The sequence below is a fragment of the Vidua macroura genome, chromosome 4, assembly GCF_024509145.1.
Source record: "Vidua macroura isolate BioBank_ID:100142 chromosome 4, ASM2450914v1, whole genome shotgun sequence".
NCBI classification, from domain to species: domain Eukaryota; kingdom Metazoa; phylum Chordata; class Aves; order Passeriformes; family Viduidae; genus Vidua; species Vidua macroura.
Genome location: NC_071574.1, coordinates 47219104 through 47239175, shown reverse-complemented (window position 1 = coordinate 47239175; position 20072 = coordinate 47219104). Strand labels below are relative to the sequence as shown.

General features: G+C 36.2%; 2 protein-coding genes across 6 annotated transcripts in view; one reads left to right on the top strand and one right to left on the bottom strand.

Moving 5' to 3' along the window:
- The window catches only part of FIP1L1 (factor interacting with PAPOLA and CPSF1), a 38353-nt gene extending 22051 nt beyond the window's left edge, over positions 1–16302 (top strand). For 2 of the 4 annotated variants that reach the window (XM_053975534.1, XM_053975531.1), the window contains 7 exons: positions 3735–3761; positions 4337–4391; positions 5427–5482; positions 9694–9783; positions 10720–10945; positions 15095–15232; positions 15979–16302. In XM_053975534.1, the coding sequence (XP_053831509.1) occupies positions 3735–3761; positions 4337–4391; positions 5427–5482; positions 9694–9783; positions 10720–10945; positions 15095–15232; positions 15979–16126 (740 nt within the window). In that variant the 3' untranslated portion in view covers positions 16127–16302. The remainder of the gene's footprint in view (positions 1–3734; positions 3762–4336; positions 4392–5426; positions 5483–9693; positions 9784–10719; positions 10946–15094; positions 15233–15978) is intronic. The other 2 variants (XM_053975533.1, XM_053975532.1) reach the window with 1 other exon arrangement.
- Positions 16303–17174: 872 nt separating this feature from the next.
- Positions 17175–20072, bottom strand: part of LNX1 (ligand of numb-protein X 1) — a 66378-nt gene continuing 63480 nt past the window's right edge. For both annotated transcript variants that reach the window (XM_053975530.1, XM_053975529.1), the window contains exons 9-10: positions 18889–19047; positions 17175–17885 (exon numbers count right to left, since the gene is read on the bottom strand). In XM_053975530.1, coding sequence (XP_053831505.1) covers positions 17750–17885; positions 18889–19047 — 295 coding nt within the window. In that variant the 3' untranslated portion in view covers positions 17175–17749. The remainder of the gene's footprint in view (positions 17886–18888; positions 19048–20072) is intronic.

Sequence of the window (20072 nt, the reverse complement as noted above, 5' to 3'; positions counted from 1 at the left end):
TGTTGAGATTTTAAAGGTGAAGGAAGTGCACATGTGTTGTAGATCGAGCCAGCAGGTTAGGCTTTAGTCTCATGGTTTACAGGCTGGTTTATGACACAGGCTTGTTCAGAAGATCTTCTGGAACATCCTTCAGTATTTCAAGTAGATTCAAAAATAATGATTAAGAGCTGTGGATTTAGTTTCCTCAGGCCTGTGTTTTAATTGTGCTGTTGCCAGCTCTTTATCATCAAAGCTGTTCCAAAAATAGGTTCTGCCACCCCTCCTTGGTTCACTGGAGGAGAAGTAAAAAAAAATACACTTACCCAATATTAAACTGGGACTACTTGCCAGAAAATTTAAGTATTCCAAATATAAAACATCCTCCAAAAGCGCCTTTGAAAAAGGATCTTGCTTTGAAGTTAGGTCTCTTGTTCTGTATTCATTCACTCTTGTGATTCAAATCTTTTTTGAGGAACAAGTCCTGGAACAATTCAGAGCACCAAATGTAGAAAATTCTCAAATAGTCCTTAGGAGATGATTGGCTGTGGCAAAATATGTGCTAGTTTCTGTTTGCTAGGTTTATTGCTATGTTGGTGTAATTTTCATCTAAAGCAAAATATGTATGCTTGTTACCAAGGCTTTAAAAGTTGGTTTATGTGCTTTGGTTTAAGCACATAAGTAGTTAAAAATGTGACATGTATTTGTGATTTAAGAAAAAAGAAATTGCTCTGAAATACTAAACTTCTGTTGCATAACTTTGCAATGTATACCAGGGTTTGGTGTGACTGCTCAGGCTCAGCATCCTGTGTACTTTTTATCTTTTGATATAGAGAATTTGACCTAATTTAGCCTGTGGCAAGAGAACCAAGTTGAGATATATTACATTTCTGAGGGCTGTTATGCAGTTCAGCTAATTTACAGTATGTTGTTAAACTCTGGCTGTGTTGTTCATGTTTGATTACTTACTCCACAAGCAGAACATGTGTGGCATTGCTTTCCTTTAGTAAAACATACTTGATTTTCTGTAAATACTTACCAGCCCTGAGCTAGTAGGATGGTATACAATGTTCTGAAGGCAGTTTTGAGTGTGGTAGGTAAAATGGTGCACTAAAGACATTTGGGTTGCTTTTGACACACAAGTCTGAGTATTTAGGTTTATGCTGGATGTATTTTTATGGGAGTACAACAGTGTTGTAGGGACATGTTGATATTAAGCCACATTCTTGCACCGGTACAATGTAGTCTCTTCTTCATTGCAAGAAATGGCAAAATATTTCAGTGTTTTTTCTCAGAAGTAGTAATTGGCTAGTGACACTACAAGTATATTCTCATATGCTTAGAAGGCAAAGGAGTGAAGAGTTAAGAAATTATTTGTTTTCCATTAACTGAAGGGTATGATTTTTTTTTGTCTTTATCATATTTGTCTATTGTGAGGAAGGTGAGGAAAAAGATTTGTTTAGATCTTTTTAGATTTTTTGTCAATTTGGCACATAGAATCTTTCTTCCTTTGTGATACCATCAAGTAAATTAGCTTCTCTTAATCATGACTCTTTAAGTTCTTAAAGATTTTTGTGGGAAAGAATGCTTATGGGTTTTTTGGTGTAATACCCTACATGAACAAATTCATTAAAATTATTTGGACATTTGGTCTCTAGATATTAGTTGTATTCAGTCTGTCTTAATTTTGTTTGAATGGTTGTTAAGTGAAATTTTTCATTTGGCTTTTAGTCTTGTGGTGATATTTTCACTTTTAATTCTGCACAGATAACATTCTTGTAAATGAGGAATATTGATTAATACAAAATTTGTATTGCTTAATACAAAATTTTTCCTTTCTGTAAGGAGGAGTTAGCTGATGGATTTCCAAGCAGTTCTCTGGATAGTGCTGAGTGCCATTTGCAGTGCTAACAATATACTGGTTTTAGTGCAGCAATTGAAGTCTTTTTTAGTATAAGGTGGAGCTAATAAATCACCTTGAGAGAATTTCTGGTATTTTTCTAGCTTATGTTCTTAACACTGCTATATTATAGCAGTTATATAATGTATTATTATATATTACATATATGCTTAACATTTTTTTCCTATGTTTTAGGCTTATGAAGGATCTATTAATTAGAACAATTAACCAAAAAAGATGAATTGTAAATACTTTGGCTGTGCAACAGTTTGAGTTCTTAATCTTGATTTTCTTTCAGGAATTTTCATCTAGAGTGTTTGGTCTTTTAAATGTTACACTGTCAAAAATTTTATGGTGTGATACCCAGTGTTCTTAACAACTGTAGTGCATATTGAAAGCTTGTGTGCTGGTGAAGAGAAAATGGCTCATGCAGTTCAGAAATTTGGCTGTTGGAGTTCACTGTCTCTTGATTTACATTTTGGCTAAGAGATCAGATTTTAAATCTTCCAGATTGGAAAGAAATCTCAATTATATTTCACCATGTGTTTAATCCTGTAGGATTAATGCTGTTAGGAATTAATGTCAGATAAATTGTCAACAATTAGTGAACTTTGATATTGATCTCTGTTCCTCTGCTTGCATATTCCTTCATTCTGTCCTTCTACCAAGACAGTCTGGGACCAGTTTGCATTTATAGACATTTTAAATACGTAGATTTAGTAAAATGTTGCTGCCATACAATGGTCTTTTAATTTTAGTGTTGAACTAATGAGATATATATAAACTTTGTCATGCAGTGGCCAGTACTCTTTTGTGTGAATGTTTATGCAGTTATGTCAACACTGATGAAAGCACGTGCCAGAGTTTTCTGTTCTCTCCCTCCCCAAAGTTTTGCCATGAGCTGTCAGATTGAACATACATACTTTTTAATGGAAGCAGAATTATTGATAACTAAAAGTGCTTTATGCATGATGAAGAAGTTTATTTTCTGCCAGTATTGTTTTAGCCCAGTTTATTATATAGCAGTGTTATGTGTTCGGTTCAGGTAAAGCTAGTTCTTTGCAAAGCATGGGAAGATAAGAACCTTTGAAGTGTACAAATTATTTTTATCTTGTAATCATTCCTTTCATAATCAGTAAGATAGGTTTATATGTTGATGCAGTATATTTTGTTAGGCTAACTAATTTAGTTGGGAAAAATTTTCTCAGCTTTTAGTTAGATTCATAACAGCTTAGCTAGATCTGAAAATCAGGTTAGAGTAATTCTTACACATGTTTCTGTTAAAGGATGCTCCTTTCTCAGATAGTTACAAGAAAATAGAGAAAAAACAATCTTTTTCCCTCCACGTGGCAAATGAATGATGAACTGCAGTGTCATAGCATTGACTCAGACATCTGTATTGCTTACTGCTGCCTGAATTCTTTGTTCATGTGGACCTACTGTTTCCTGTGCCAAGCTATTGAAGGTCAGAGGCCAATTGCATTTCCTTCCATCCAGCCATGGAATGTAAAGTAAAGCAAATGTAGTCTATGGGATGTTGTTTCATTCTGTATACTAAGCATTTTAGAATTATGAATTTAATTCTAACCTTGAGACCCAGAGTCACTCTTCACTGTTTTTTTTGCCTCTAAATAAATAAGATCTTAAAGAATAGGAATTTAAATCAAAAGCTAGACTTCACAAGGCTTGTATAAAATTTTAACAATCAGTATTAATGTGACATCTTAACCTGAGGACACAGAAAATATGTTGTCATTCTTCTTGATCATGTAGTGAAAGCTCAATCTGGTCTTCAGATAAGAAACTATTACTTCAGATAAGAAACTATTACTATAACTGATATTTGTTGTCTTTTTAGGTATACCAATAACAGTGCCACCACCAGGTAAATTTGCTTAGATTTTTTTTCCCACATTTGGTTAAGAGATGAAAGCTTTAACTGATGTGCAACTTACCAACTTCTTTCAATTAATATAGATAAAGGGCTCTGTGTACTAAACTTAATGTGTATACGTAGGCTCAGTTATTTTGATGCTGGACAGAAGAGAGATTGTATGAAAATGCTGTTGATTAGTGGACCTAATCAGCCACTTTTCTAGATGAATAACTCCTTATTTTCTTTGAAATCTTTTTTTCTCAGCTATGCAGTAAATAGTTTTGCTTGTTGTTAATTAAGTATTGTTAAAATTTGCCCATGCTTTTGTATCACCATATTTTTGAGAATGATAAAGTTTTTAATTTGAAGCACTGATAATACATGTTTAATGTTTTGTCTTTGTCAAGCTGAAAAGTAGTTCTTAGTCTTACAAAATGAAAACCCATTTACATGGAAACAATTTTTCATTATTCATTATTCTCTCTGGGATTTGTTTGCCATTGTATGCTTAGCCTAGTTCTTTTATGTGTTTATGGGTGATAGATTTTTACTTTCTCCCCTCCTTACCCAATTTCTTGTTACAGGTTTTCCACCACCACCTGGCGGTCCTCCACCTTCCCTCATACCCACAATAGACAGGTGATTATCTGTTTGAAATCTTACTAAGCAATCTATCAGTATTCTGTAACTGAAATAAATGAATAATACTCTTGCATTGCCCATTGCTTTATAGATTTACATCTGGAAAAGGAGAGACAGCTTCAGATTTTTACAGTAATTTTACAGAAATGTTACTAGTCTCACCTCTCAACATATTTTTTGAGTAGATTACTTGGCCACTTAACTAGTTTAGTTATGACACATTATCAAAATACCAAATTAGTTACAGTTTTGATAGTAAACCAATGCCAAGACCTAAGGGAATTATTATTACAGTGTTCTTTAGTGGTCTGAAGGCTTATTTATGTGATCTGTATACTTTTCAGCTATCATGTCCTTTTTTATGGATGTACACAAGAACTTGAGCACCAATTCAAGCTCTCATAAGCTATAAGTGCCAGAGTTCCACAGAATCCAATTTTGTATTTATATTCTGTTCTAAGTGTCCAGCTGTAACAGGCCTAACCAGTTAGGCTAGGAGTTTTTCAATACTATTTTTATATGCATTTATATGTATACACATACATATATTTGTATATATAGATATAAATATATAAAAGTAGGAAAAAGGTTGGCCAGCACGGTCCTTGAAAAATATTTGTATTTTGCTGGAGGCCAAAATCAGGTCATATGCAAAACTCACTTAAGATGGTGCAAGCCTCTTGTCCGTCCTCTGGATCTCACTGAAGGAAGATGCACACATCTGTTCCTTTGAACTTGAAAATTCTGTTAAAATACATGGTACAGGAGGATGATCGAAAATCTCCGAGAAAATCTTCATATGATTTAATTGAGAAAAAATCCTAACTTAATACAGCATATGTGCATTTAAGTAAAATTTTTACTTTGTACTGACAGTTGCTGTGAATGAGTGCTACTTCTGATTGTACATATTGTATATAATATATTATATATATGCATCTATTTACTGAAGGAGGTAGCTTTGTTGCTAAAGCTGAGTTTTAACGTGTATCTTCAACATGCTGAAACTGGTTTTGCATCTGTGTTCCACAGTGGACATTCTTCTGGCTATGATGGTCGTCCTGTTCGTGCATTTTCATATGGCAGTGGTAAGTAAGCAAGCTTGCTGGCTTTGGAAATTTTGACCAGTGTGATATCAAACTGTTTGATACACTGACGAGGATTTTAGCTAGAAAACTAAACAGGTCCTGTCAGTATTTCATTATGAAAGCTCATTGCTGACCATTGTAAATAGATACATGCTGTTGCAAATTTAACTACTATTGGTGAATACTATTATTTTGCTTATTAGTTTATATACTGGATATCTTTTCCGGCTGTTTCTGCAGAACTGTGATTTTTGAAGCATTATATACCATAATATGGACTGCAAGTCAGGGAGAATTTTTCAAGGATTTAAAAGCAGGAGAACAAGTACTGTTGAGATAGCATCAGAATTTTAATTGCTAAGAGCAATCATTCAGAAATCCTGATTATGTACCTCTCCTTTGAAAAAAACATTTGTCTAAGATGCTACAACCTTCAGCTATCCTATTGCAAAGTCCATCTTTTCTTTTTCTAATTGCTGTTATGGGAAAAAATCTGATGCTGGAAAACTTGACTTTGTGTTTTTTTTTCAGTAAAAGTGAAATAAGAATGAACTAAAATAAAAGCTTCACCACGTGCCACCAAATGGGCATCCACAGAATATATGCTGAGTTTAGAACTGCTAGCACTGCTCTGCTTCTTGACCTGAAGGAGAAAATAAGAAGATAATGTAGATATAATTATAAAATTATTTGAGTTGGAAGGAATCATCAAAAATTATCTATTTCAAGCCTCCCTGCCATGGGCAAGGATGCCTTTCACTACATGAGTTTGCTCAAAGTCCTGTCCAGCTGTGCTTTGAACACTTCTAATGGTGGGGCATCTACAACTTCTCTGGGCAACCCATGCCCCACCACCATCATCATAAAGAATTTCTCCCTTATGTCCAATCTAAACCTACCATTTCTCAGAGTAAAACCATAGCCCCTTGTCCTGTCACTACAGGCCCTGGCAAAAGGTCTCTCTCCATCTTTCTTTCTTTCTTTTAAGTCCCTTTGCAGTATTGAAAAGCCACAATAAGGTGTGCCTAGACCCTTCTCTCCTCCAGGATGAACAACCTGAACAACATAGGAGAGATGTTCCAGCTCTGATAATTTTTCATGGCCCTCCTCTGGACCTGCTCTTCAATATCTTTGTTGTACTGGGGTCCTAAGAGCTGGATGCAGTATTCCAGGTGGTGTCTCACGAGGGCACACAAAGAATCACCTCCCTCAACCTGCTGGCCTCTTCCTTTTGATGCATCCAGGATGTAAGTGGCTTCCTGGGCTGCAAACTCACACTGCTGGCATGTGTTTCATTTTTGCCCCCCAGTATCCCCAAGTCCTTCTCTGCGGGGTTGCTTTGCATCAGTTCATCGCCAGTTTGTACCGACAGTGAGGACTGCCCTCACCCAGATGCAGGACCTTGAATGTTGGCAGTCACTACCTCTGCCTTCAGTACATCTGCCATCCTGCCCTATGCCTAGTGCCTTTTCTTTCAGCTAAATTCTGTTCCCTTGCTCCTTGTTCCTTTGAACCCTAGCTGGCGAGAGGAGAAATTGTAGGGAAAGTTTTGTCTGTTTCTGAGGATGTGTGATGTTCAGCACAGATCAAATATTCAGCAAATCTCTCTCCCAAATGTTCCGAAGTTTTAAGCATGGGTATACAAAATGACATTTTGTAATGGCTCAAAATTTCTTGAATTTGTAGCAGTTCATGGAGTAACAAGCAGTACTTTGTTGACATTGTAAGGATCTTCATCAGTTATCAAATGTTTGCTTTCATGCATTGAAAGCTTGTTATGTTTTCAAGAATTCTTGAAAAAGAATTCATAAACATCGATTTTACACAGACTTTGTTTTTAGCAGTAATTTAATTGTGTTTTAGCAAAAAGGTAAAACCTGAGATGTACAACTAAAGCCATATAGAGTATCATAAGGAAAGCAGTCTTACTAACACATACTAACATATGTATGTGGCATCTATTACATAGTCTCCAGTGTAGAATGTTTTTCACTTCAGTGTCTCTTGTTAGAATTTTCTATTCTGTCAAATATTGTCAGGGACATAAGAATACTTCTAAGTTTTATGTTGACCTTTAGAGATGATGGCATGCTTGTGTTGTTGCAGCACCAGTTCTAAAGGATGACTGTTACCATCATGCCAACACTGAATTTGAACTTCTTCAGCAGGATTAAAATATTGTTTGCCTTTATATGATTATGGAGACCAAGGAGCACAGTCTACTCCTATCTTCCCAGTGTGCTTCCAGTGTATCTGGTATCCCTTTTGCAGCAAAAGCTTTAATATTTGCTGCCAAAGCAATTGTCTGTCTCAAAGCTGTCTATGTCATAGGGATTTTTTGAATCCGTAGAGACTCAGTGGCATTTTATCACTGTTGCTCATCTCTTAGTGAAAAATTTTTTCCTAGTCAGCATCATACTGTCACAGTCCTTGTTGTGCAGTGTGATCACTGGTCAGTGTTTAGCAGTGCTCTCTGTGAATCAGAACTTGGGGACATCAAGAGCTGCACAGCAGGATACGGATATCACTGCGATTTACAGTCACTAAGTATATTTATTTAATAGTTGCTTTGGATGATAGCACTGAGTCTCCAACCTGTTGTCTTCTTTGACAGTCTGTGCACTTCCTAGTCAAAATTGCAGGGGAAGATGTGCAAATGGAACACAGTATAAAAAGTACCGGTCTTGATTAAGGTACTAGCCCTTCTTCTGCCTGTTCAAATTCCTTAGCTCACGCTTTGGTGTCTCCTTTCTTCTGGTCAGTTGGGTTTCCCACTGAAGACCCTTTAGGAAGGTTACATAGTAAAGTAATGACTTATAACTTTAAGAATGTCTGTTCTGTTTTTGTGCTCTTCCACCGCATCAATGTGGTTTAGTCAACTTGCACTTAAATCCTTTCACAATTCAGTGCTACCTCTGCCATCATACCTTTGGCTTTGCTTGAGTTGCATTTGATCAGCCACTGAAGCACCTTCTATCATATGCTTTTTTGCTTTTTCCTCAAGTAGTTTTCTAGTCTGTGCTCTAAATGTTCTTTAAATCTTAGGAACTTGCAAGACATTTAACATTACAGAAACAGTTTAAGAGTCAGTATTTTTTGAGGTACAAGGAAGAAGCATTAAATATAGTTTGCTTTATGCCATGAAGCTTTAAGTTTTTAAAGTATCTCCAAAACTGGGCTCATGTCTCCAAAACTAGTAATTATTCAAAGCTCTCTTCCTGTTTTAAAAATAAAATCAGAGTTAAATTTTTGAAGTATCTTCCTTCTTGTAGAAATTACTGGAATAATCCATGTAGAAATAACAAAAGTGACAAATTATTTCATTCAATGTAGTAAAAGCAGAACACCAGTTCATGCTAGAAAGTAAGCTTCTTCTGTGTTGTGAATGATTCCTGGTGAAAATCTAGATATAAAAATGTGCAGTGTGTTAAATTACTGTTTTATGTCATGTTACTGGGGAGAAATACTTCTGTCTGATGAGAATTACTCAAGATCTGATGGACTATCTCAAAATTTATTGTAAAAGTTTGTACTACCATTAATAATTGGTTTGTAGTATACATTTAAAGTTAAGTTTAAGTTTAAACTTTAGATCAGAATATGCTGACAGCCAATGTCTCATGTACCATACATGTGTTGTTGACATAGTGGCAAGTCAAGGAAATTAGCAGTCTTTTAAGTCCAGCTGGGTTTTTTTGCTATTTCTGGCTGCTTTCCTTCGACGAATTTCAGGTCTTGGCAGCATAATGAGCAGCAGAATATTGTATTAGGACATTTTTATCTGTTAACCCTTCATTTTGCTTGTAGACCTGAAATTAAACTGTGTCAAGTATTTTATTAGAGGCAAAATCTTGTATTAATGCGTTTTTAAGGAATTATAATACTTTTCATTGCAAATGTATTTTAACAATGAAGTGTTTTTTCCTGCTCCACTGCCTGCTCTAAAGGTTTTTGTATTCCTCCTCTGGATGCTTGGCAAACTGCTCTCTTAAGCTTCTGCCATAGCTTTCTGAGGCAGGCATACCCCAGACGTTACAGGCAAGGCAGTCTGAACATAGCTATGAGCAGGAGCCACTGGTTTTATAACTCAACAGTATTAAATACAGCACCAGTAATACACTTTACATTGTTCAGTGGATATTTATGTTAATTGTACTGTTAATCTCTTTGTGACACCATGAAGTCAAGTAAATATTGTTCTCGTATTATAGATGATGAAGTGGAGCTCAAAACAAACGATTTATTGAAAGTTAGGAAAGCTAGCAAGGCAGATAAGCAGAAAGGGAGAAGTCCTCAGTACTGTAAGTCCGCTAGAGAGTGCTCTTTCCAGCTAAATATTCAGCCCTTGTTTTTCCTTTACAGGATGCTTTCACGGGACTTCTGGTGAGGGAGGGCAGGACAGAACAACTGGGGTATTAAAAGTAGCAGCTCTGTATTACACTGAAGTTGGCAAAAAGCAGTGGAGAAGCATTCCTTCTCCCCATTGCTAGCTATCAAAAAAAGGTTGGGAGACAGTGTTAAAACTACCTTCTTAACGTCTTAACATGTCACTTCTAGATTAAGACTATGCTTGATTTTCTTAAACTGTTACATTTTAGTGGTATTAGTGTTTGTGCTGAGTATTCATAAATGTTATCTTACAGAGCGCAAGTGGGAGCATTATTTCTTCTCCCCAGAGTGAATTTATTTCTTAAGCTCCTTTTACATCTGTAATCAGAAAAGTATGACAAAGTATAGTATAGAAAATAAATCAGTGAATGAGAACTTCATAGCTAACATTGTATTTCAAATACAATGATTTTAAAGTACAAGAGATAAAAATAATAGCATTTAAATATAAGGCTGGAAGTGTCCTGTATTTTCAGAGCACCTGAGTTTCAAACGTAGTTTTGTTTTCTGGTGTTTTTGTTTTGTTGTTCCCCCAAAATAAAGCCATTTGACCACAAACAATCAGATTCTTTAAGCCAGTATTTGCACATCTGGTTTTTTTCCCCATAAGTATTTAGACAGTCTTTGGGGCATGTACCCTGGTTCTGTACATCCTCATAAGAAGTATTTAAATGAGTGCCAGAAGCTTTTGTAATAATCATGGGGAAAATGCAGTGTTTGCATAGCATTAAGTGAAAGGGAAAGATTAAAAAATGTCATTGGAGGAAACTGACAAGTGTTTTTTCGTGCATTAGTTTCCATATGATATTTGATTTTGTTCTTTCTAATAAATACATCTCTTTCTTTAGTCACCTTTCCACACCCTGCAGGTTCTGCACCCTCATGGTCTAGTCTTTTGGACACCAGCAAACAATGGGATTACTATGCACGAAGAGAGAAAGATAGGGAACGTGAGAGAGAGAGATCCCGAGATCGGGATCGCGACCGGGACCGGGACCGAGACAGAGATCGAGACCGTGCCAGAGACAGGGAAAGGGACCGAGATCACAGTCCGTCTTCAAGTGCGTTCAACAGGTCAGTGAAATGTCCTAAACGTGCTGTAACTCTGCTCAAAACCCTTGTCTCTGTTAAACAGTGTACTTCAACATTCAAATTTAGTGCTTTGCTGCATGTTCCAGAGGGCTGGGTGGTGTGGCTTCCTCGCCTTTGCCCTTTTCTTTTGGAAGCTATAGTTCTAAATTTCTACATGTAAAACAGAAGCAGAAAAAAAGGACAGTATACATCCAAATTGGTCATAATGCTTTAGAGGTTAAAGGTGACTTAAGTCTTAAGAATGTCTGAAATACCCATCTCTTTTTGACATCAGTAGGTCTAGAAAAAATCTACAGAAAAATCTATAGAAGTACCAAATTTGGTACTAAGAGCAACATGTTGCAACATTTCACCTTAATTAATGGTATTAAATACCTGCTAAAATGGTTAATATGGTTATTAAAAATGGCTGGATAATAATCTCTCTCATTTAAAACTATTATTTCAAGGTCAAGAACTTTTCTTTAATTTTGATGTAGATGATGAAAATCATGTCAGAAAAATGTATTCAGCTTTCTAATTGCTTTAAAAAAAAAGCTGTTCTGTGGTTCATGTGTTCAAGTACAAAGCACTTAATGTTGAGCTCACTATGGCTCCATAGAACAGAAGTCTACTGGTTAGCCAGATTTTTCTAAATTTCCTCTGCTTGTTATCTGCTTTTTGAGGTAAATATCTGACACTTTTCTCAGTGTTCATTGTTAAGTTTAAATTTTTGCAGAATATATATGTTAGCTATTAGGCAGATTGTTTTTACTAATGGTTTTAAGCTAAAGGGAGAGTACTGAGAGTCAGCATTACTGTGGTTGAGAGATGACATTTTTGCATGATGATTGTTAGCTGCTGAAGACCCAAACTGGGTGCAGGCTGGGGGATTTTCCATGTATGCTGGTGTGGTGATGTCCTCTCCTGTGGGCATGTGCTTCGTTCCAGGGTCAGTTTCTGAGGACTGAAGACCTGTCTAAACATCTGTTTCTCAGACAGCTTGATTGAAGGCCAGAAAGAGCCCTGGTCATTCAAGGGTGCTTGAAATGAGCCTTAATAGCTTCCAGGCCTCAAGAAATCTCTGTGCTGCTGCCAGAGTTATCTGTGAAGGAGGGGGAAGAGCAGGCCTCAACTTTTTTATGTGACTGAATTATCCACCATCTGTAGCAAAGCTGTTGCCACATGGCTGTATTAGAAAATGGGAGGCCCTTAACTGGGATAAGTTGGTTTGGGAATCGCAGAAGATGTGTGAGAGGCTTAAGAAAGAACATGCAGATATAATATTTCTTAAGAAGGTTTATTTTCAATTGTGTGCACTTAGGAAAATAAAATGAATGGAACTGTGAGGAAGAGAACATGAACTATTTTAAAGATTGCACAGATTTATAGTTTTTATTTATATTCCCTTTGTTTAAACTTTGATCAAGTGGTACTTTGGTGGGGTTTGTAGCAAGCATCAGGTTTAGCGTTTTACTGCTCAGAAATTACAGCTTTCAATGCTTTTAGCAGTTGTTTTCCAGATGAATAGCCCGTGTTTTTACTACAACATTTCTTAAAATTATAGGAAAATAAGATTATTTTTATTCTCTTATAACCAAAATGTGGTTTAAAAATGAACTTTCAGCTGTCTTTATATTCTGTTCTGCTTTTACCCTGCTATCCTCGGAGAAAAGTGTGCATTCTTACAATGCATCTCACTCTGCCCCTTTGAGAAGATGCCATTATTTTTGGACTGTTTCCCTTCTACAAAGGCTGGGACTTTATTTTGTTTGTTTGGGTTCGTTTGTTTTGTTTTGTTTTTATTTTGGTAGTTTCAAGTCAATTAGTTACCACTAAAAATGTAGACATTGGAATTTGATTTATATGTTACTCTAGTGTGGTTCTTCCTCAGCAATTTGAAAAATTAAAACAAAACAAAAACCCAAACAAACAAAAAAAAAACCAAAACAAAAAACCAAAACAAAATAAAAAAAAAAAACCAAAAAAAACCAAAAACCAAAACCAAACCCCAGCAACTGTATTTCTAAGAACTTAATAATCTCATGCAGAAGAGCAAATTAAGGTCTACCTGGCTGGATTGCAACTTTACAGGATTGGTGTCCTGGTGGTCAACAAACTAAACGAGACTCCACGATCAGTGTGCAATAAAGGTCAAAAACACTGAGCAGCATTGGAGTGTTCCTGAAAGCTCCCAACACACTGGTCTTGGCAAACTGATTTTTTGTTTTACTTAGAGAAGCTGTTTATTTTCATCAGACACACTTACAAGCTGTCATGGTTCTTTTGTAGTTTGCCAAAATAAGGTTTAAAAGGGAATATCAGTAATATTTTAACCTTTTCTAGAGTGTTATAAAATAACTGGGTGACAGAGCAAATGCAGAGTGTGAGTTGCCATTAAGGGCTTTGGATCTCATCTTTGAAACCAAGTCGTAAGTCTACAAGTAGCCATCCTATTTGGCATGGCAATGTTATCAGAAGTTAGTGGTAAGCATTCAAATTTTAACTTTTTAATTAGATACTGATCATCCAAATATTAGTTTTATGAAGCAATATCAGTTATGAGAGGAAACTACAGTTGCACAGAGAGGCTGGGGAGTCTCCATATCCATGGAGATATCCTGAAGCTGTCTGGACATGCTACTGGTCAGCTGGTCCTGATGGCCCTGCTTTAGCTGAGGTTTGGTCCTGATGACCTCCACTTATGCCTCCCAACCTCAGTTTTTGTGCCATTTGATCTCAAATGTGCTTTTCAGGATTTGATCAGCTTGCTCTCAGGTCTGAGGTTATAAATGCATTATAAAATCAATGAAGTTGTATTACTCAGTGGCAAATCATAATTTTGAGTTCAGTAGTTGTAGCTGTAGTTTTCCTGGTTTTGATGTGTGAATATTTTTTGTGTCCCTTAGAAAAGCAGAATTTTCGATCGGGTGGTTAATGTTTCTCTACAGTGTCTTAAATTATTAATTTCTGGCATTTGCTTAGTGATGTAATCATACAGGGTTTTATTAAAAAGTCTAGTGCTGTTGCTTCAGGTGTTCCCCCTTCTCACTGAGTTTTCATGCATAGCTGTAATAATCATTAGTGTAATATCCTCACTTGGGAAATGGCCAGAGGATCTAGGTTGTGGCAGATAAAATGGGTTTGATCTCAGTTTTCACTGCTCCAGGTCATGAGAAATCTCTTTAGGCTTGGGCTGTTCTCCCTGTGTGATTTGTCTGATCCATTCTGCTGCTGCAGGGACCTCAAGAAGATACTTTCTTTCATGGTGAATGTTGGCAGAGACAGAAACACTTGCCTGTCATTAGGTCAACAGTATCTAAGTTGTTACTGATTTTACTTCTTTAGAACGACTGGTTACATTGTGCCTTTCTTTAGGACTTGGTGGGGATCTCCCAAACTATGGTTAGGGAAGGCTTCATGTGATATATATAAATAATTACACTAAGTTCATTTGTATTGAAGTTGCACTGTTAAATTATGCTGGGTAGCATTTTCTTAGTAGAGAAATGATGAAATGATCATGCCTTTTTAAGCTATGCTAATGTACCATTTGAGTCGTGTTCAGGGGTTTTTACCAGCATTGTGGCAGGGCAGCATTCCATGGCAATCCAAGAGAAAAGTGGAAGTAGGGTTAGCACCAGCATTGGAGAAAAACTCATTTCAAAAGCAGCCCAAAACATTTAGTATATTTTGCTCTTTGTACTTAGTACTTCCTTTTCTTGAAGCGAGTATAAGGAAATAGCTAACTGTACCAAAATCTAATTTTAATTTACCCAAATTGTATAATAGTCCAAAAGTGTGCTGATAAGTGTTGAATATTTCAAACACTGATCCAAAAACATTACTGAAGTTTATGTAGGATTGTATTTCCTTCACAGTTAGATACAGGTTCAAGCTAACAGCTTGATAACTCCTATATAAACTTACATGGGGCACTGTTGTATTCTCTTTCATTTTTAATGAACAATTTCCTTTCAAAACTGGATTAACTGCACAAGTCTAGTGTACAACATGAAGAACTTTATTATCATTTAAGCCCTGGAACTCATGTAGACACCAGATGCAATATTAAGATTTTCCTGTCATTTAGGTTATTATTGTTATACTCCTTGGTCTTACTGTCCTGAAAATCTTTTCTTTCTGAGTCAGTGATGAAGAACGCTACAGATACAGAGACTATGCAGAGAGGGGCTACGACCGCCATAGGACAAGCAGAGAGAAAGAAGACAGACACAGAGACAGGAGACACAGAGAGAAAGAAGAGACTCGACACAAGTCATCTCGAAGGTTTGATTTCTCTTTTTTTAATAGGATATGAAAGACTTGCCCAGTTTAAAAAAAAAAAAAAAAAAAAGTAAACTTTTAAAAGAACCCCAAACAAACAGGAGTTTTGTGGAAAGACTGTAAACACTTGAATGTGCTACTTGGAACAAGTCTGCCATGTAAAATGTAGACAGACAAAAAGCAATACTGACCCTGGGTAACCTCATAGTGAGTGATGTATTTGATAGTCAGTATGTGAACAGAAATTAGGACATCGGGGAAAGAAGGGTAAAAATGGTGAGTCAGAAAGGGATGGAATGAAGCTGACATTCAGCAGCATGAACAGAACAGCTCAACAGTCATTCTCAGTAAGTAAAATAATCCTCACAGTCACTTGATAGAAATTGTTCTACCTGATTCATTTTAAGTTAGAAATAAAAGTTAAGTCCAGAAAATGGGGTCAACAAGAATGTCAAATTATTAAGGAACGCCAACAGGTGCATGACATTGTTAAAAGTATTGCTATTAGAATATGGGTTACAAATGTGAAAAATCATCCAGTTTTTCCCCAAAAAAGTACAGGATGGATAGATGTATGTTCTGTTCCAAGAAAAATTCAAAAAAAATTCAAAAAGTTCCATCCAAAAACTCTTGAGTTGGGAGCAGATGCCAGTTTTCAAATATGAATGCAGAAACTGTTTTTTTGGTACTTTGTAATGAAATAGGGCCTGAAGTGTCAAGTATTTGAGGCATGTTTTCTCTCTATTTAGTAACAGCAGACGTCGTCACGACAGTGAAGAAGGGGATAGCCACAGAAGGCACAAACACAAGAAGTCCAAAAGAAGCAAAGAAGGAAAAGAAGCCAGTGGTGAACCTGCTCCTGAACAGGAAAACACTGAAGCTGCCCCTGTGGAATAGGCTTGTGTGATTTTTTTGCCTACTTGCATATATATTAGTGCCAGAAATAGATTACTATAAATCTTGTTATTTTTCTGGGAATTATAATAATTTGCTCTTAATCTTGTTCTGTTAGTTTGAAATCAAAGGTTACTTTGGTTTTTTTTGAAAATAAAAGAACGAATTTTTCATGTTAAGGTTCTTGGACTGACTTTGTCTTTTAAGAAACAGTGAAAAAAAATCTTACAGCTAGAGGCTTATGCTCTTACAATATAAGTAGGGCTTAAACTGTTTGCATTAAATTGTCTCCTTTTTTCATAAGCCAACGGGAAGGTCATTCTTTTATTGACTTTAGAAACAGTGTGCATTCATTTTATTGTATACCCAACATCTGGAACAGTGTGGGTTTAGCATAGCTTTTGGAGTCATATTTGGAAAGGTCATCCTTTACTACAGGGACACACAAGAACTGCAGGCTCTTCAAAAACCTTGTAATAATGTGAAGCAAAAAAAAACTAGGGAAAGTGGGAAAGGTGCCGATTGTTCTTAGTTGAATGGAACACTGATCATGGTGATGATACACTTGGTAATTATGTCTGGTTTGTGTGGGTGCATAAGGATGAATTAAGCTGGATAATCGTCCCTGCTGCTTTTCAGTGGCTTAAGAGAGAGTTCATTTTAGTCTTTGTTCTAGGGGAACAGCTGCCCTTAACATGATAAAGATTAACAAACATATCCTCTTCCCACTGCAAGCTTGTGAGATAAAAACAAGACTGTGGAACATGAGTAATTTGCAGAGAAAGACAAAGGACTATTTTAAGAGACATATAAGACCAGCATCACTTTCAGATTTACTTCATGCAGAACAGTATCAAGTGTGATTGATAAGGCAGTCCCACAAAAATTTTACTGCTATTCAAAAGACTTACTTGATGGAGTTAGGAGGGTGCAGTGTACTTCCTTAAAAGTAATATTCTGTATAAAAATCCCAGATTTAATAGTATTAATCAGAACAAACCAGGGAAACGAGGTAATTTGGTTTTGGATGAAAATAATGTCTGTACAAGTACACAGTTACAATTATTTTTAATTATTTTAGAAATTTCAGTCACAGTTTTACAGACTAACAAACAGTACTTGAAAGTCTTGAAAATACCAGCTTCATGCTGACCATGAAAAGGTACACATAATCAAAGTGCTATTAACGTGTTGGATAAAAACCTTCACCTGATTATTGCAACTAGAAAAATTGCAAGAAATATTTCCATAAGTTATTCAAGGTTTTCTTCTTGTAAATCAAAATAAAGTGGGTGAGCAGAAGCTGTTGCTCCATAAATTTCATTATTTTTATTATAATGCATTAAATAGATATATAGGTATGTATAAAAAAAACAACAAAAAACCCTTAAGAACACAGGGAAGGAAGGACTTAAGTCTGTAGCTTGGATCACTCTGAAGTGATTTTCTGACAGGTGTCACTGCTTTGCCTAAGCTTGACTTTTCTTGACATGCAGGTTGAAATTTCACAAACCTTTTCTTTATAAATACATACTCTACTCCCCAAAAAAGCAGACTGGTGTTCCTTTTTTAATTTTTTTTTTCCGCATGTTAAGATACTTGTCATACTCTCCACGAAGACTTGTTTTATAAAAATGTGCCAGGCCAGGACACAATTGTGAGAGTAATTTTTCCTTTTAGTTCTTTGAGCATCCTTGCCAAGCAGGCATGCATCATTCCTGATGTGTTCCTGCCATTGACAGCAAGGAGGATGTCACCGCATCTGAAAAAATAAATGCAAGACAACAATTAGACAAGGTGACTTATTGTAACTGTTTTCAAATGCCAAAGCACATCCTTAAGCCGGGGAAAGGGGTAGAAATGAGTATTATGGTTCCATCTCTGGCTACTGCTCATGAATAAGGGAATAAAGCAGGTGAAAATACGTCACTTGTTTGGGTTTGTTACAAATTTATAATTAATTAGACATATTTGAAAGAAAACATGATATAGTTCTTCTGACATTCATGCTAATGAATCATCATCACAGACTCATAGAAGGGCTTCAGCTGAAGGGACTTCAAAGATAATCCAGTTCCAATCCTTGCTCTGGCCAGGGACACCTTCTACTTGACCAGGTTGCTCAAAGCAAACCTGTCCTTGAATAAGGAGGATGCATCCACAGCTTCTCTGGGCAACCTGTTCCAGTGCCTCACCACCCTCACATTAAATAATTTGTAATATCTGGTCTAAATCTACTGCCTTTCAGTTTAAAGCCCTTGTCCTAGCACGACATACCCTTGTAAAAAGTCCCTTTCCAGCTTCTTGTAGACCCTCTTTAGATACTAGAATGATCTGTGCTCTGAACAACTGTACCTTTTAAGCCTTGTTAATTGATGTAAGTTTATGCCATGATTGTGCATCTACTCTTTTCAAGTGTATTGATTTTTGCAGGGAAGGTGTCTGCTTGGGGTGTTTAGAACTATGTGGGAAACCTCTGTGCTGGTATGCTTTGTACCACCTCAGATATCAAATTGACTCTTCTTTTAACTTACGTACTAGTAGAGTGCTAGACATCTGAAAATATTATGCTATGAAGGCAGATCTGTTAAACTTCAGGATACTTATGTCCTGTTTCCATATCTCCCAGAGTTAGTGCTGTATCAGTAAGTCCTTCCCCCGTCCCTGCCACTGCCTTAATGAAAACACGTTTTTTAAAACCCCCCACAAGTTAGCCACAAGAAGAACTTAATTAAATGCAACTTTTTTTAGATAGTAATCATTACCTAATTCTGCCATCATTATATGCTGGTGTTCCCCCAACAATGGATTTGATAAAGAATGGTTTGTTCCCAGTATGTTCTTCATAACCTCCTACGATGCTGAAGCCAAGACTTCCAGATGTATTTCTTCGTAAGACAATTTCTTTGCAGCTGTACAAATACCTGAAATAAACCAGTTTAATTAAATGTCTTATAGTAACTTTAGATTCTGATGAACCACTAATAATGAATCGGCCTTTTCATGCACCCATAAAGTGTTTTTAAGAGTTAAAGTAGTGCCGTATTTCCACTGTATTAAGCACTCACACTTCTTTTCTGTTCCTGTAGTACTGCTTTCCTGTTATAACCAGATAATCAGTTATGTCAAAACTAAAATTAGTCTTGGACTTAAGTAGTAAATAAGGTTTTTTAATAGGGTAGGAGTCTATGCCAATGATCTAGTTGGTGTGATGGAGAAAAGCACTTAAGCCTGGATTTAATGTTTGTAAATTAGCAATTCAAAAAGCTGTATTTCTTCTACCTTGTACACCCCAATGACTTATCTTCCAGATATGAGCCTGTATGTGATTAATTATGTCAGATTGCTCCAGCACTTACTACTGTGGTGCATGTCAAAGGAAAATAATTTTAAGGCCAATGAAATGAACTACAAAAATGACAGATGACACAAAGACAGGTATTGGTGGAATTAGGGATCCTGAGCTTTTCTTGTTGAGTAACCTGATAAGTTAGAGCATGGAAGATGAGAGAAACTTATCCATGTGAGCCAGTGCTTTGGAGTACTGAGTCTGCTCTCAAGAACATAGCTTGTCCTTACTGTAATGATTAACACAAGATTTTGCAGTAAGAGACCTGAAATCTGCTTCTCCCTCCATTTGTTTTCTTAATGTATTTTATGTTACTGTATGTTATGCTCTTCAAAGCTTAGATTCCAAAAGCAGGGATAGGGCAAAACAAGAATAGTGTTATTAGACTCTTAAATGTTGCCTAATGCTCTGAGTACATTAATTTCTGTTTCCTTTTTTTTAAACCAAATTAATTCCATTTATAAAAATTCCAATTATAAAAATTTCTGTCCATAGTACTTTACCATCTTATCATTAGTGGTGTCCCCAGGAATGACTGAAATTTCTGAATGACTAAAAATATATTTGCTACTCCAAATATTAAATTATAGGCTGACCTAC